General features: G+C 41.1%; 1 protein-coding gene across 1 annotated transcript; it reads right to left on the reverse strand.

Annotated features, from left to right (window-relative positions):
- Nucleotides 1-443: 443 nt before the first annotated feature.
- On the reverse strand, nt 444-1,433 carry LOC129339403 (olfactory receptor 14A16-like). The gene has a single exon (XM_054993983.1). The coding sequence runs from the start codon at nt 1,431-1,433 to the stop codon at nt 444-446; it is 990 nt and encodes a 329-aa protein (XP_054849958.1).
- Nucleotides 1,434-18,705: the final 17,272 nt, after the last annotated feature.

Consider the following 18,705-nt stretch of genomic DNA (forward strand, 5'->3'; position numbering starts at 1 on the left):
AAGTAGGCAGAGATTTCAGAGTGGGAGTTAGGAATGGTTTTATAGCTCAGTGATGAAGCACGTATATTGCATGCAAAAGAACATCGTTCAATCAATGGTATGGACCAATGGCTCGACGGTGTACAAAGCAGCTTTATATGTTCTGGGATTCAAACAAGCTCCTGGTCTAGGATATATGCAATATTTAGCTTAAAAAGCAACTGATTTTAAGATCATTTGTTGCAGCAATGTTTTAAATATTTCCTATTAACCAGAGGTATACTTCTCAAGAATGATCTCATTGGGACAAAAGCACTGGGAAAGAAGTTATCCTAAATTATATTACTCGGTTGAAAAATTTAAGAATATAGTAATCTAAAAATCATAGTCTGAAAAGGTTTCCTTCACAACTATTAAGGCCTGAGACAAAGTAGCAGGTTTTGATGATGTTGTGTGCTATGTTATCATTGTCCCTTTGCCAAATTATGCCTGGGAATTAGACTGATAAGGGGAAACCTTGATTTTCTTCCTGAACAAATGCCACACTGAAACATTTTCCAAAGTGCAGCTTTGATGTCCCTGTTCCTCATGGTATAGATGATCGGATTCATCAGGGGAGGTACCACAGAATACAATACAGCAACCACCAGATCCAGATCTGAAGGGGATCGTGAATTTGGCTTAAGGTAGGCAAAGCTTCCAGTGCTGATAAACAAAGAGACCACAATAAGGTGGGGGACACATGTCGAGAAGGCTTTGTTCCTTCCCTGGGTGGTGGGGATTCTGAGCACTGACTTGAAAATATGCACATATGAAACAATTATGAAACCAAAACAAGAGAAGGCTAAAAATGCACTGAAAATATCAACTCCAACTTCAATGAGATACAAATTGTCACAAGATACTTTCAGCAGCTGTGGGATCTCACAGAAGAACTGATTGATGACATTGGAACAGAAGGTGATAGCAAAAGTGCTGCCAGTGTGTAAGCCTGAGTAAAGAAGACCAGCAACCCATGCGCTGGCTGCCATCTTGATGCAGGCTTTTCTATCCATTAATGTCTCATAGTGTAGTGGGTCACAGATGGCGATATATCTATCATAGGCCATGCCTGTGAGGAGGAACAAGTCTGAGATCAAGAAAACGAACAAGGAATACACTTGCGCTATGCATCCAGAGTAGGAAATCTCCCTCCTGTTCAAGATAGAATTAATCATGGCATTTGGGATAGTGACAGATATGGATCCAAGATCAACAACTGATAAATTCACCAAGAAAAAGTACATGGGAGTATGCAGCTGTTGGTCCATGGAAACGGCTAAAATGATGAGAAAGTTTGCCATCAAGGCTGCCAAGTAAATCACTAATAAAAGAATGAAGTACAATACATTTTGCTCCCAAGTGTCAGAAAAACCCAGAAGAAGAAAAGTCGTAATCGCACTTGAGTTGGTCATTTCCTTGCAAGGACTTTAACTGGATTGCTGTTGGAAGAAAAAATAGAATTTCATTCAGATTTTAATCATTGTTTTACTAGATTGGATTCAACTATCCAGTTTCCCTCAATCTCATCCCGTTCTCCTCTTTCTTACAGCCTCAATTCCAAATCGCTTTTGAACATAACCATCCAATGATTCCCTACACGGTCTTTTTGTGGGGGGGAAGGGATCCCTTTTCCTTTCTCCTCATCAGAATAGCTGGCCAGATCCAACAACATTTGTGTTACCTGTGTTTATCATTTTCTAATCATGAAGATAACTAGAATAGACTTGGGATATGCCGTGAATGCATTGACATTCAGGAACTGAGTTGTCTAATACACCTTTAAACACCATAAAAACTTCCTGAAGCATCAAGAGATGATCACAGATAGAAACTCAGAGCAGAACCACAAGTGACAAAAGGCACAGATTGGACGCTTGTCAGCTTCGCTCAAGTTTTGATGGGAAATGTAGGCAGCTTGGCGGAATGTTGGACAAGTGACAGTTGAAAAGTCCATTGGACAGCAGTCAGAGAGCGAAGCTGGGAGACCAGGATGCCTACATTTCCCATCAAAACTTGAGGGAAGCTGACAAGTGTCCAATCTGTGCCTTTTGTCACTTGTGGTTCTGCTCTGAGTAGTGGAATATTGGGGCAATGTCTCTTGTATGCAACAGCTGACAGCGGCAACCTTTCAGTGTGGTTGCAAAGGAGTGTCCCTCATGCAAAAGTATGACAGCCCACTATAAAAGATGGTTGCTGTTGTCCTGAACTTTGTGTGCACATGTATGTGTCGTTTACATCAAACTGTCCGGGGATTTTTTTTGTTTTCTGAAAATTTGTATACCAATAAATTAGAGATTTTCCCTAATCCAGCCTTCATCAAATTTCTCTAACCGTTCAGTGTGGTGCAATAAAACCCAGTATGTTGTCAACAAAATTTCATTTTATCTAAAAGAAAGAGGGGAAACAGTAAAAGTTTGTTCACAAGTGCAGAGTAAGACAAAAGGTTGAAACCAACCAGCTTTTCTGTTGTAAATCTGCTATCAGAACTCATGCATTAATTCCTTGTGATCCTTTGTTTCCCTTTGCTTTCTATTGCTTGTGTTGAAGACAAGCTTTTTCAGGATTCCTAAGAAACCACAGTTTGTCATTTGGTCTGGTTTGGGCATCATGATAAAGTATTTTTTTTTAAAAATGAAACAAGACTTCAAACAAGGTCTAAACCATAAATAGTCACACATGCAAATCCTACGATCCCCAGTACTGGATGCAGGGCACTGCCTCATGCCTTCTTGTGTGTTACCTGGATCTAACCTACTAATAATATGCTGAAGCAGATTGTGATCAATGAGGCTGTGGAAATCAGACATGTTACTCAGACACATTATTCATATGCAGACTCGCTGTAGGCTTACTCATATGGAGAACTCACTCAACTAATATGTATTGATCAAGCCATAAAGTTCTCTAAATCCATCCAAAATCAAAATGATAACACTCACTATGACAGCATGAAAGGAAATAAGGGAAAAGATACAAATACATAGGGATACTGGTATAGATTACCTCTTTACCATCTCACAGGTTCACATACTGTAGACTTGTCAAAGAAGATTCTTGTCGGATGGCAATGGAAAAGGGTTGATGGGGAGCTGACTTAACAGAGTTTTACCTCTCACGGTGGCACTCTCATTCTTTCCCCTTTGATTTTTTTTCTTTTCACAAAGACATGCCCAACAGCTTACATGAAATTTCATGTCGATCCACATCCTCTGCCATAATGAGCTTGTTGAGTCCATATTCTCTTCTTTGTGAGAAAGAAATTTTTATGTGTGTCTGTTCTGCAGTGTTCTTGGTGATGTTCACCACAGATCCCAGATGAGTTCAATAACAGTTGTCCCAAGAGACGTTATTCCTGCCTGTAGACTGCAATGACTTTCTGATAAAAAATATTCACTGGATTATGTGCCTGTAGGGACGATGCCCCGATTCACAGAGTGGATAAGCATCATACCCTACCCTTTCCACAAAGAGGTGTTTAATGTATGACGTTTCCATTTAAAGAAGTAGTGCTTCTTTTTTAGAAAAATAATTTTTTTTTTTAGAAAAAAAAATTATAAAAATCAGCTGTGGTCACTGGTGTTCCATAAAAGTGGCAGTCTATTGTGTGCATCACTCTGTCCATCTCTCCAGATATGTTCTACCCACTTAATATTTCATCTGGGAGATTTTCAAGAACATCTTTACATTTAAGGTATCCTGTAAAAATCCATCTACAGTTTGATCTTACCACTTTTTCTTCTTGAGCTCACTCAATTCCACTTCTCAATGCAAACCTGTCTCATGTGGCTTTTGCCAACACAAGTCCCAAGAATCCCAGCATAGCCTTTAGGATGGTTTCACTACTGAAAAAACTGTGTAGGATACAACCCACTATGACTGGTGCTTAAAAGGGATAATGTATAGAAGTTAGCATCAAGGAAAGGTGATCATCACCATAGAACTTCTGAACTTTAAAACAATAATTTTTGTTAAGATGGTTTGCTTTTGATTTCCCAGTTTGTGATATTTTTAACATGTATGCACCAGTATGGGTCACAAAGCAACAGCAATCCTTGCCTGAGATTAGGAATGTTGTGGTGTGAGCCAAGAACTACAATCCAGGAAAGACATTCCAGAAGTTATGGAAACTATACTGGAAACCCCAAAGTGGATTGGCTGAAGCAAAAGTTCTCAATATTTAATGTCATTATATATTGTAGTAGAAAGGGAGGAAAAGATGAGATCAGGGCCTGTGTCCTAGAGAAGAAAAGGCATTAGATCCGTTGATCTCCCTGGCACTTACTCTACTCTCTTTTCTTTTCAACTAGGTGTTTACTTAAACTGTTTAATGTTTTAAAGAGTGTTTACAATTTTCTTCTAACTTGAGAACTATTTAATGAAGACATCTAGTCTTGATGGTGCTCATTTATTGTAGTATATTTATTACATTTGAGCACTTGCACTTTTGTTTGAATTTTAAAAATGTACAAAATATATAAAAATTATCTAATATAACCTTCAAGGACTGTAAGTTGTTTGAGAGTATTCCATACTCGGAGGACTCCTCGTATTTGGCTCATTTGGCAGAAAGCAGAACTGCTCTTTCAGGATTCAAACTACAGCTATCATGACTGCAGCGAGCGACAGGATTGGGGAGGGGAGCAAGCTGGCACGCTTCTAGTACAAATTAATACTAACAGAAATGAAATAGAGAACATCCATTCTTTTCTAAATTTGAATTAAATAGCTGGTTCTTCCACAGATATGAAGACAGTATAGCTGGAAAATTACAATATTTGAAAGTGCACCAAAGGCATTAGGGCAGAAGATGCAAATGTGTCTAAATCCCAGCTGAATGTTATATCAGCTATGATGTGTCTGAGGGCCAAGCTACAAGTGACAAATGACACTTGAACGGCAAGTGGATTGAGTGGAGCGCAAGTGAACAGGGAGAAATACACTTGCCGTTCAAGTGTCATTCGTCACTTGTAGCTTGGCCCTAAGTGAGAAAGTTTGAAGATCTAATTGAGATTCCCTCACATCACCCGTCTGAGCAGAGTTAGACTCTTCTAAGCCCATTGACTTCACTTACCTTAGAAGCATGTATCTCTGCTTAGGATGGCTGGTAGTTGCTTGCAGGTATTTCATCTAATCCTTCAGATCTGTCTCCAGAATGGGAGCTATCTTGCAGGGTTCCGCAGTGCGCAATCTTATCCCCCATGCTATTCAATCTCTATATAAAGCCTTTAGGAGCACTCATTCACAGCTATGGAGTTGGATGTCATCAATATGTGCTAATTGTCAAAAGGTTTGAAGAAGAATTTTTTTCCCCCCGTATCTTACTTGTGTGTGAAAGTTTACTTCCTAAATTAGCCCCATGGAACCCATTCAAAAGACCAGGATGGGGGCGACTGCCCCGTGAAGGTGAATCTATAGTAAACTTCCTGCTCCCTCAACATGATGGGGGACTATCCCCTGGCACCCAGTCCCAGAAGCTCCCCAACGTCAAGAGGAAAGCCTCTGCTGCAGGGCCTCTCCCCATGAGCATTGTTCTCCCTTCGCTGCCGAGTCTGCCTCTTGAGGATTACCGGCTGCAACGTAGCAGCTGCCATTGGCCAGGCAAGTGAAGCAATGGCTGCAGTGCTGTGCTGTTGCCTCTGCTCATCACTGACAGTCATTGCTGCTGCGTCCTCGCCTTGGCCACCACTGTGCTTGGACATTGCTATGTTCAATCATGCGCTCCATCACTGCTTAGCCACTTGCTCCGGCTGCTGCCGCTGCTGCTGGCTACAGAGAACTGCATGTGGAGCCTGGGTGACTCTATCTTTTAACCCTGCCAGGTGGACATAAAAGTAAATGAGGCTACCCAGGTCCGCCCACTCAGGCACGCCTTCCAGGCTGAGAAGCTGCAGCAGGAGCCTCCACTATGGGCCAGCACCCAGCACCCAGTGGTCCACAAACTGGACTCCCAGTTAGTTGTGGGGAGCATAGCCTCTTGCTTTGCACATACACGGCACTAAGTAAAACATTCAAAAATAAAAGTGAAATAATGGAGGATTTCAGGTAAAATTCCAGATAACTCAGAAGTCCAGGTTCAATGGAGAAGTTCAGATGGGGAGACATCCCTGCTTCTAAATGGGTGTGTTAGGAAACATTGAAGCATCACAACACAACAGCTAATGCTTTGCTTGAAATAATAGCATAGTTGGTCATCATTGCAATGAAAATTCAAGTAAAGATGTTTTAACAACTAAATAAATGAACATTATTATACTCAATTATCAAAGAGAATGTTTTTTAAAAATAGCATTTTATTTTACAATCCATGTAAATTTAAGGGGCATCCATCAGATGAAAGAGCAAGTACATCCAGTGTATGAATGAAAGTACATTAATATAACTGCCCCTGAGGAAACGCATTAGAGCAAAACAAAGATGGCTAGCAGTTTGTTGGGTAACTTTTGTCCCGGGGGAGTTCCACGACTGGATACTAATCTTGAACATCCAAGATTACAAGAAAGAAGAACACATTCATTTTTGAAGGACTATTGGTCATAGAAGGACTTTATAGTTTGAATGAAGCCATGGCACCACAGAGAGAAGAACCATGACTGACTATTTAAATTTACAGATGTACTGGTTTATATTTGGCTATTATGCAATTGATTTATTGAAGAGTGGTTTGAAGGTTGTAGATATTTATTGTATAAATATTATTTATTACCTGTATTTTGTACAATTTATTCAAAGCATGCAGCACTTTCTACACTGTTTATAAAAATGTTCTAAAAATTTCCTCAAAAAAATTAAAAAGTTGATAAACATAGTGTGGGGGAAGTAGGAACATGGTGACCAGTAGCTATAACTGTAAAGACAAGGGTGTTCCCAGTAATGGAAGCCATGTAAATAACTAGAAACAACCCAAAGCTTTGCATTGGCAACTCCCTCATGTCAGAGAATCCTAGAAGCAGAAACTGAGATACAGTGTTTTGATTGGACACTAACAGCCAAGCTACACATGACGAATGGCACTTGAACAGCAAGTGTATTTCTCCCTGTTCACTTGCCCTCCACTCAATCCACTTGCCGTTCAAGTGTCATTCGTCATGTGTAGCTTGGCCCTGAGTCTTGGATAGAATCATAGGGTTGGAAGGGACCTCTAGGGTCATCTAGTGATTTAATTTCAAGCCATTGGTTATGGTCCAAGCTTCTGGAGCAGTGGAAAACAACTCCGCACCATTCTCTATATGGCAGCCTTTGAAGTACTGGAAGATGGTTATCATATCACCTCTGTCTCCTCTCCAGGCTAAACATTCCAAGCTCCTTCAACCTTTCCTCCTAGAATTTGGTCTCCAGACCCCTCACCATCTTCGTTGCTCTCCTCTGGACATGTTCCAGCTTGTCTATATCCTTGTTAAATTGTGGTGCCCAAAACTGAACACAATACTCTAGGTGATGTCTAACCAGAGCACAGAAGAGAGATACCATCACTTCACATGATCTGGACACTATGCTTCTGTTGATACAGCCCACTTGCCTTTTTAGCTACCATATCACACTGCTGACTCATGTTCAGTGTAAGGTCTACTAAGATCCCTGATCCTTCTTGCACATATTACTGCCAAGACAGGTAGCTGGCTTGTAGTTTGTGTGGGAGAAAAATAGGCATTGGAGATGAAAACAGTGGTGTGGGGGAAGCCCCTAACCCACAACCCAGGCACCTTCCCAGCTGGGAGAGGTATTCAAAATAATAAGAACCTTCAGCCAAGGAACCCACTAAGTCTAGCCCCAGAGCCTAACAGCAGCCCTGAGACTGGGATGGGAGAAGAGCTCTAACCCACCACCCAAAGACCTTCCCAGCCGGGACAGGTGCTCTAAATAGGAAAGAGACTGTTGATATTCAGTCTGTTTTAAGCAGAAAATTGAACACATATTCCACAATCCTCCCTCTCTCACTCCAACTTCCAGTAGCAGTTCCTCCCTGTCTCTCTGCCTGCTGGAAAGTGAAACCACGAGGCTGAGAGTTCTGAGTTATATACTCTTTGCTCTCATAGAGCAGAATGGGAGCTCTCTGGTTGGCAGCCAGAGCTTCCTATCAAGGTTTTGAGGGCTAAAATATCCCCTCTTGGCTTCTTGCCCTACACATACTATTTGCAATGGAAGGTAAAGTTATCTAGGAGAGGCATAAGTTATTAAAAAAATAAAAATTGGAACCTAAAAATTGGCCTGCTACTTTTGGATGATTCCAGGAGTTGCAGAGTCAAAATTGGAAAGACATTGAGACTTCCTAGCCAATGCACTTTGCAGAATCCCCCCCACCCCCCACCCCCCAAATTGCTCACTTTTTGCTTTGGAAGCTGTGATTGTCTATAGCAGGCACAACTAATCAGAAAGTAAACCTAGGAAATTGAACATTGGCCATCAGTTTCAGGATGATGAGGGGAGTAGCAAAGCCAAATACACAGGGGATAAGGAAAACCTGCCCTAGGTTATTTGCAGAAACCTCCCAATGCTATTTGCAATGGAAGCTAAGGTTTTTTGTGGAAGGCATAACTCACCAGCACATAAAGCTAAAGGTTTTTAATTGGACAGTCCATACAGATCCTTATGTGATTATAAAAGAGTTTATTGTAATGATTTTGATATGAACAAATACATCAATAATAAAATGATGTATCAATTATATTATTTATCTTCCTTAGAAATATCTGGACAGTGTGAATTGGTCAATATCCATAATGGTATAGGTAAGCTAAATACATGGGTATCACATTAAACCACTTCAATGGAAGGTTTATCAGATCATCAAACGAGTTCCAAACAGCTTCTGTGACATTTTCTGCATTGCTTGTTGGATGTCTTTGTTTCTCAGGCTATAGATGATGGGATTCATGAGTGGTGGCAAAACGGCATATAAAACTGCAGCTAGCTGGTTCACTAATGGTGAAGATAAGGACTTGGGTCTAAAATAAGAAAACACAATGGTAGAAAAGAACAAACTAAATACAGTCAGGTGTGGAGTGCAGGTAGAAAAGGTTTTGTACCTGGCTTGAGCTGACCGAATCTTTAACACAGTAGAAAAGATGAACACATAAGACATTAATATTAAAGAGAAGCAAAATGATCCCAGAGTAAGCACAAAAGCAAGAAGACACCATATATTCGCTGCTGTATCAGTGCAAGAAAGCACCAATAATTGAGGAATATCACAGAAAAATTTTGTAATTGTAGACCCACAAAAACATAATCTAAACGTGTTTGCAGTTTGCACCCCAGAATTTATTATAGTGGCAATCCAAGCAGCAGCTGCCATTTGGAAGCAGGCATTCCAGTTCATGATCATTGTGTATTGCAGAGGATGACAGATTGCCACATAGCGGTCATAAGCCATGACAGAGAGAAAGGTCACCTCAGCAGTTGCACAGAAGGCAACTAAAAACACTTGGATGACACAGCCAGAGAAAGAAATCAGTGTGTCGCTTGTCAAAGAAATGGCCATGGACTTGGGGATGATGGCAGAGATATAACAAACATCTGATAAAGATAAGTTGACCAAGAAGAAATACATGGGACTATGAAGCTTAGGATTCTGGGCTACTGCCAGGACAAGAAGGATATTCCCCAGCAGAGTTGCTAAGTAAATGGAAAGAAACACCACAAAATGTAAAATCTGGAGCTCTGGGAGGTCAGAAAATGCCAACAGGAAGAACTGGGTGACAGATGTTTGATTGGACATTTCTTCACTGAAATAAAACTCTGTGGAAAGAAAAGGAAATGTGTCATTGAGAAGACTTTTTAAACAGGAAAAATATTCATTTGTCAGTAATGACATCATGGCTTGACTTCTTGGCCCCAGATCAAATGCTAAGCAGAGTGCTCCCAGAAGAAGGATGGATCTTCATATATGAAGTAAGCATTGCCATCTGGACTATTAATTCCAGATTCAAAAATTACCATACAGGACCTCTGTTCTCTCTGATATAACAACACTAGGAGTTGGTTGTCATGTCTGTTTTATGTCACTTCTAACTTATGATGACCCTATAAATTAATGACTTCAAGAACTTTCTATCACCGACAATCTTGCTTATGTTTCCATATTCCATAAAACCAGGGCTTTTTTTCTGGGAAAAGAGGTGGTGGAACTCAGTGGATTGCCTGCAGAGAAAATGAGATTGCGCGGCGCAGAGGGCAATCTCAATTCCCCTCTGTCTGGAGATCAGGGGGCGGGGCCACCAGCCATGTGACCATTTTCAAGAGGTTCCGGAACTCCGTTCCTCCACGTTCCAGCTGAAAAAAAGCCCTGCATAAAACTATTGCAAGCTACAGGAATTGAGTCCATCAAAATTGTATCAAGAATATGCCAACAAATATGGAAAACAAAAGAATGGCATACAACCAGGAAAAGTTCAATTTATATTTCAGTTTCAAAAAAGGAGACATCAAAGACTGCAGCAACTATTGGACCATCTCATTAATTTCCCACATAAGCAAGATGATGCTCAACATTTTATTAAAAAGACTCCCACCATATATGGAATGCCAGACGCCAGATGTTCAAGCTGGATTCAGGAAGGGAAGAGGAACTAGAGACCATATTGCAAATTTACAATGATTACTGGAGTATATGAGAGAAATTTCAGAAGAAAATCAGTTTGTGTTTTATTGATTACAGCAAAGACTTCAATTGTGTCAATCATGAAAAGCTATTAACTGTTTTAACAGAAATAGGTGTACTACAACATCTGAATGTTTTGATGTGAAACCTGTACTGTGGACAAGAGGTTACAGTTAGGACAGTATATGGGGAAACAAAATAGTTCCAATTGGCAAAGGTGTCAGACAAGGATGTATATTATCTCCCTATCTGTTCAATCTATATGCAGAACGTATAAGGAAAGATAGATTAGATTTAGACGATGCTGGATTGAAAACTGGAAGAAGGAACATTAACTATTTGAGATATGCAGGTGACAGCACATTACTGGCAGAAAATAGTGAAGAAATGACTACTAATGAAAGTTAAAGGAGAAAGAGCCAAAGCAAGATTAGAGCTGAGCATTTAGAAGACAAAAGTAGTGGCTATGGAGAAATTACATAACATTAAGGCTGACAATGAGGAAACTGAAATTTTTAGATTTTCTCTTCCTTGATTCAATCATCATTCAAAAGCAAGACGACAACCAAGAAATCACAAGGAGATTGAAGATTCAGGTCAACCAAGAAGTAACTAGAAAAGATCCTTAAGTGTAAGGAAGTGTCATTGGAGACCAAGATAATTCATACTATTACTGTATTAATCTCAGAGTGTCTTTTACTGCTCTGCGCTTTCAGACGATGCAATCAGCTCTTTCAGCTGGTCGCTATTTACATACTCCTGTAGAATACCGCATCTGTGTTTGTGGATTACCCACAGTGGAGAATCTTCCCCATTACCTTTTTTATTGTCCATGATGCAGTGTGCCCAGAGCTAAATTTTTGGTCAGAATCCTACCAGCCACAAACACATATTCCAAAATCGAGAAGGTTGTGTTCTTGTTATCAGACATTGATAACCATATATCCTACAGAGTCTCTCAGTTTGCACTTGCAACCAAGAAGATTAGATCTAAGGTGGTACTGAATGGGGCGGTTTTGTGATTCCTGGGATAGCTTGGTATACTGTACAGTTTTACTTAATTCTTTAAAACTGCAATAATGTAAAACTGTTTTTTCGATGATGTGATAATTTGTGATGGCCTATAGACAATAAATGTACTACAACTACTATTACTATATGGATGTGAAAACTGGACAATGATGAAAGCTGACAGGAGGAAAATTAATTTGAAATGTGGTATTGGAGGATTTATGGATTCTATGGATGTCCAAAAAGACAAATAAGTTAGCTCTAGATCAAATCAAGCCTAGATCATATCAAATTGTCCAACCCTAGACAAACTGAATTTTAACCACCCTGCCCTGTGGGCTCAAAATGCCGATGTAGGGGCAAAATGAGCTGCCTGTTAAGTTTTATACTGTATTTTCATGATTGCTACCAATGTTTTTAACTGTTTTTAATTGTTCATGTATTTATGATGTAAATCCACTTTGAGCCTGTGTGCGGGGAAAGTGGATTATAAATTAAATAAATAAATAAATTCTCCTAAGAAGCTAAAATAATAAAACTATGGCTTTCATAGTTTGGTCACATCATGACTCACTGGAAAAAAACAATAATGCTAGGTAAAGTTGAGGGCAGTAGAGAAAGAGGAAGACCCAGCATGAGATGGATGGACTTAATAAAGGCAGTCATGGCTATCAGTTTGTAAGACCTGAGCAAGGCTGTGAATCATAGGATCACTTGGGGGTTATTCATTCATACTTGCGCCATAAGTCAGAATCAACTTGATGGCACATAACACACCACAGGTTATTGTGGGATTTTAAAAAGTTTAGCTTAGCAAAAACTAACTGTTCATCTCAAGCCTTTGAGCTGGATAAATGTATTGTAAAGTTATACAAGCATGCAAGCATAGTAACATTCATTAAAGTAGAATTTCTAACCTTTCTTGCTCTGGGTCAGTCTGCTACGTACTCCACACAGTGCCCTGAGAGGGTGAATCCCTGGAACAATGGAGGAGTGGTGTAGATCTACAGAAAAAGAGGGACATGGGGGGGGATCACCAATAGCAAGTAGAAAATAATATAATAATAATGTGTACCAGGCAGTTGTGGCATGAAGCTTGGAGGCAGCTGTTTAGTGGAAATGTACATCCTCCCTTTTACTCATCATTTCTGTCTTTATCTTTTGCAGTGTCCATTGTTTTTTGCTTAAAGTTATACACATTTGTTCTTATCTTTACTAAATACACTCCTGCCCTTGAGCAAAGCACATGGAAGGCAGGGTGGGAGAGTATCTGCCTGCACCAAAGGAATCTGGAAAGTGGGTATGCAGTGCTTCTGACACAAGCCTACAGCCCCAGCTTCTATGATGTGCATCAAGTACATAACTGATTTATTCTTGGAGAAAAAGTACTTTTTTACATGATACCTAGAGTAAGTTCTATCTTGTACATCATAAAATGAAATGTATTGCATATAACATACTGTCCAATATATACTATAGATGATGTGGTAGACTGGAAGGGCATAAAGTGAGAGCACAGATTATTCTTTTCCATCTGCTAATTTTGCTGTAGTTCTAAGCACTCTTTCAATAAAATGGGACTTATGTCTGAATAGATCATTTTAGAAACACTGCTTTAAAACATCTGTCACCTAACATTCTGACTCACTATTCTGTGAATAAGAAAAAGGTCCGATGATGGGCTTTGCAGTTAAGATTAGGCATGAGTCTTAGAGCTGGTCTACACATGCAGCATAATAAGGTGACAGTAAGGTGACAGTGTACTGATGTGGTAGGATGTACTGTACCAGTTCAGACTGCAGATGCAGAATTCGATTTTTCACAGTTCCCTACATTAATAATGTCAGAGAGACAGAGAGAAGTGTAAATAAACGACCATCTCATCTGGAGTCTAAAGCAGCACAGCCCATTCTGTAGTAATCAAGAGGCAACAATGCCAGATTCCCTGGGCCTAACTCTGCGAGGATCTGAATAATCAGACAATGAAAGGAGATTTGGATTTGAACAGATGTTTTTTTGCTGGGGTCTGAAAGTCACTATCACTATAATATGTATCTAGTTTCTCAGTCTGTTTTTTTGGGAGGGGGGGAGTCCTATAACATGATCCTTAACCCTAAAAAGTTGAAGCACTCAGATTTATACTACTTATATATTTATCCTTCTGATCTCACTGACTCACAGAACATATGATGAACAAAAATAAACACTGGAAAAGAAGTGAAAATAGGGAAGAATAATATTTAGTCTTTGGAAGCACTTTTAAATGTTCAGCTTGTTTAAGATACGCTAGCTTGGTTGTCCTTACAGCAAGCGGGTAAACGAGATCAGAGGTGCTATTAACATCTAGCAGAAAGGAAGCAGGGATAAGGACAAGCAACAGGCAGTGAATTTACCTAGACTTCCCTTTATGTTCGGGGTTAACAGATCCAGAAACTTTCTCAGATAAAGCCCAGGTTATCCTCAGAAGGCCTACTCATAAGTAAGCCCAATGAATTCAGCAGGGTTTACATTCTGGAAAGTGTTCTTGTAGCATTGTAGCCTTAACTCCTATCTACTTGGAAGCCAAGTTGATTTCTAAGAATATATATTTTTACATATGTAAACTTAGTAATGCACACTTGGACACTACCACTTTCATTACACCGCTACAGTACACAACTAGAGAGAGGACAAGAAAATAGAAAGTAAAAAAATGATGAAACATTGAAAAGGATACTTCTTAAGGAATATTTAAATGAATAACTTACTTTTTTTCTTCCAGAGCTTTCATTCAGTTTAGGGTGAAATTTTTCATCTGCTTCCAATCATATTGGCAGAAAATGTAAAATATCACTCTCGTTCCACTCAGAAAGTATAGAGCTGATCTTTGTTTTTAAAATAATGTCACTGTACATCTTGTGGGATTTTTTGTTCCCATGAATTGTGCATAACTAAGTGTTTTGAAATTCTGAATATAAACTTCAGCTTTCCTAATGAGCCCAAACAGGTAATTAATGAGTCTCAATTAGTGAGTCTTGGTAGACCAGACTTTTCCCCATTGCCTTAATGGACAGTTTGCTCCCGTCTCCTTGAAAAAAAGCAGGAAGGGCAGTTTGTTTAAAAACAATAGAGCTAAAGCTCTATCATTATCTCAGTGCCAAACTACAAGTGACGTCTTACACAGGTTGGACACTAGTCGGCTTCCCTCAAGTTTTGATGGGAAATATAGGCATCCTGGTCTTGCAGCTGTAATGGAGAGCCAAGCTGTAAAATCAGAGCGCCTACATTTCCCATCAAAATTTGAGGGAAGCTGACAAGTGTCCAACCTGTGTAAGGTGTCACTTGTAGTTTGGCTCACAGATACTGATAGCCAAGAGCATACAAGTCTTTAAAATGGGGCATGGCAGATTTATGTAGGATAGGTCAATCAATTACTACTAACATGGTGAGTTAAGAAAACCTCCATAAACAGAGGCACCAAATGTCTGAATACCACTGCTGTCATGAGACTCACTGAGCCAAGTCTGGTCTATGACTCAAAGCACAAGCCTGCAGAGCCAGAATTCTGGAAGACCCCAGTGTGGCAGATACCTCCAGCATAGCAGTTCCAGAGGCTGCTCCTGACTGAGGGGCCTGCAGTTGAGATTCCTCCACCAGACTTCCCTATTGTCCAGCAAGGTCCTGAGGCAATTAAGTGCCAGCTAAAGACCCCAGCCCACAAGCCCACCAAGTTTCACCTCCAACCAGCAGGAGCACTAGAGGAAGATAGCTCAGTGCAGAGACAGACTTGCAGCGTGTGCTTGGGCCAAACCAGGGTTCCGGAGCACATAATCCTCTTGCCCCAGTTAAGACCTGACAAGTGAAGTCTCAGGTGCTACTTCCATAACAGGCACTACTGCTCCCCTCTCAGCCTGTTGAAACCTTGTGCTGTGATGGGAATATTTCTTAGGGTTACCAGGTTCCTTTGCCCTCTCACTTTCAAGACACTGGCCCTGGGAGTGTGCCCTCCTGGGCACACTCCCCGCCACTACTTACCAGTCAGGTAAGTGGTGGCGGGGGTGAAAAGTGGGAGTAAGGAATCCCCTGCCCCCACTGGGAGAATGGGATCCCTAATCCTGCTGGATCAACTGGTCTACGAAGGGTTGTAATGTGCCTGGCTTTAACCCAGACAGTCCAATGTTTGGGGGGACTGTCTGGGGAAAACATTCCCTCAATATCAGACACTTGGCTCCTTTCACCTGGCAGGTTGTGCCTGGATGCCTGGTTGGTCTTCTGTGGCTGTGTGGTTCCACCACTGACCCAAAGAAGTGGCCAGCCAGTCTAAGCCAGGTGCCTGACCTCCCGTGCAGCACTGGTTGAAGAGGACTACTCAGCCTCCTTTGGCTGCACAGTGCCAGTGAGAGTGGCCTGCCAGCCCAAGTACCCAGACAGCCTCCTGCAGCTGCATAGCACCACCGAGGAGTGGTCAGCCAGCCTGGTATCCAGAAGTTGAATAGCCACAATGGCATCACATCTGGCAGTGACATCATCACATTAGGGAGTGTTAAAAAAGGTGAATGCCGTGCATCTCTCCCCAGGATCCAGTATTATTCCAAACCCATGTGGCCACCCTAGGTCCACTAGGCACTAGGCACAACAGCTTATTGTCTCCAGCTCCACTATGATTCCAAGTCTCACTAGCTAGGCCTGAGGTATCTTCTTCATAAAAACCTTGAGCAGGCCTACCTGCAGAGTGCAGGGCAATTGCTAGGAGACAACATCTGGTGAAAGTCTTGAACTCTATCCCCTGCTTGTTTGGTCTTCCAGGGCAACAGATTGGCCACTGTGTGAAACTATTTGTTAGACTAGATCAAGGGTGTTAAATCTATGGCTCCTCTAAACCTCTCATCCAGCCCTGAACAACTGGGGGACAGGGTAGAAGGCTGGCGACTGCTCTGGGGTACAAGCAGGATAAGAAAGAAAACCACTCTGGAATACAGTGCTACCCAAATACAAATAATTAGACAGTAAAGTATGTTGAAAATATTCTTTGTAGTATATTGGTAACTCTTAATGAACTATACATCAGTCAGTACAAAAATACAAAGATTAATATAATATCCCAAAAAAAACCTCTAAAAGTCCAAAAAATCATGTAAGAGTTCGCGCAATATCCAAAACACAGGTGACAGTGAAATCACTATCCAGTGGAATCCCACATTTTGGTGTTTCCATCCCTTCTTCACACTGGGAAACTGGCAGAACATCTATAAAAATCACAGCCTATCCAGCATCACCAATAATTTATAATACACTTTAAGGGTACATAAATATTAAATAAACATACAAAAACTCATCAAACATACAGTCAAAGTCCAGTATTTTCTACAATTTAGACCAAAAAGTTTTCTATATTGATCTGTGCTCTAATCTCCAATGTTAGTAAGGAAATGAGTGTTACTAACAACTTTTATCAAGGGCAAAAGGCAAAAGGAATGCTACTGCACATAGACTTTTCCCCTGGATCCAGGTGGCTAGGTCGGCCATGTCAAGGTAAGAAGCCATCTTCCAGGTTAGAGTGAGGTTGTAAAAGGCATTTTTGTGGCTGTCTTAACTTGTTTTTCTAGTAGTAATACTGGATCCAGTATAACTCCTAGGCTCATAACCAAGTCTGCAAGGGTCAGATGAACTCTATCAAAAGTGTGTGATTTGGAATTCCAACTTGGAAAAATCCTCTGAATCAGACCTGAATAGGAAAGATTTGGGATTCCCAAATCGGGCCCAGGATTGCTGGCCCGATTCAAAAATACCGAATCAAAGCTTTCTGAAGTGATTCGATCGCTTCAGAAAGCTTCAGGTCAAGCAGGAGCAGCCCACAGCACTTTTCTGGCGGTTTGCATTTGTAAACAACAAGAAAAGTGCTGTTTGCTTTCAAACTTCCTGCCCTGCCACTTTTTTCACCTGATGGGAGGGGGGTTGCCTCCTCCCCCTCCCGTGGTTGAAAATGCGGCAGGGCAGGAAGTTTGAAGCCACCCTTTACATGCCACTTGCAAGCGGCGTGGAAAGGGGCGCTTTCAAACACCACACGGCTTGCTTCAGCTGACAGGCAGAGGAAGAGGCTCCCCTACCAGTCAGCTGAAGCAAGCCGTGTGGGGTTTAAAACTTAAAATACCCCTTTCCACACTGCCTTTCTGCACCGTCTTTCCACACCTCCTTTCTGCACCGCTTGCAAGCGCCACTTGCAAATCTTTTTTGTTGTACACCACTAGTGGGGAGTACCATGTCCTTCAAGATCTCTGCCTTCCCAACAAGCATCATTTCCATCTTGTCTGGGTTCAATTTCAATTTTTTTGTTTTCAGCCATTTCACCAGAGCAATCAGGCAGCGATCCAAGACTTCCACTGCATCCTGTGAGGAACTGGATAGCGAGATGAGCTGGGTGCATCTGCATACTGGTGACATCCAATGCCATAGCTGCAAACAAATTCTCCTAAAGGCTTTACATAGAAGTTGAATAACATAGAAGATAAGATTGTGCCCTGAGGACCCTGCAAGATAACTCCCATTTTGGAGACAGCTGATCTCAGATCGCAACCCTTTGAGTCCATTCCATAAGAAATTATTTAAACCAGTCCAATGCACATCCTTTGATGCCCACTTCTGTCTCTAAATGCTTCAACAGAATGGCATGGTCTACCACAAACAACGAAATTTAGCTTTCATTGCAAACAGGATGGTGAGGGAGCTTCTGGATATAACTTGGGCTAGGATGTTCAAATTTCCTTATTCTTTGGCACTACATATACCATGATCATCCTGAAGCCAGTGGCAAATTTTGCAATGCCTAGCTTCATTTTTATGAGTTATGCCTATCACATACAAAGAACAGGGTGGGGAGAATGTTCTGATGATAATCCAGGTCAGATTCTAGGGTTGCCAAGTCTAAGATGAGAAATTCCTGGAGATTTTGGGGATGGAGCCTGGAAAAAGTAGTTTGGGGAAGGGAGGGGCCTCAGTGGGGTATAATGCCATAGAGTCTACCCTGCAAAACAGCCATTTTCTCCAGGGGAACTGATCTCTGTGGCCTGGAGATCAGTTGTAATTCCAGCAGATCTCCA

This window comes from Eublepharis macularius, chromosome 12, assembly GCF_028583425.1.
Source record: "Eublepharis macularius isolate TG4126 chromosome 12, MPM_Emac_v1.0, whole genome shotgun sequence".
In the NCBI taxonomy this organism is placed as follows: Eukaryota; Metazoa; Chordata; class Lepidosauria; order Squamata; family Eublepharidae; genus Eublepharis; species Eublepharis macularius.

Bases quoted from the DNA above. Each gene is read 5' to 3' on its own strand.
- LOC129339403 (XM_054993983.1), bottom strand. From the start codon at position 1,433: ATGACCAACTCAAGTGCGATTACGACTTTTCTTCTTCTGGGTTTTTCT.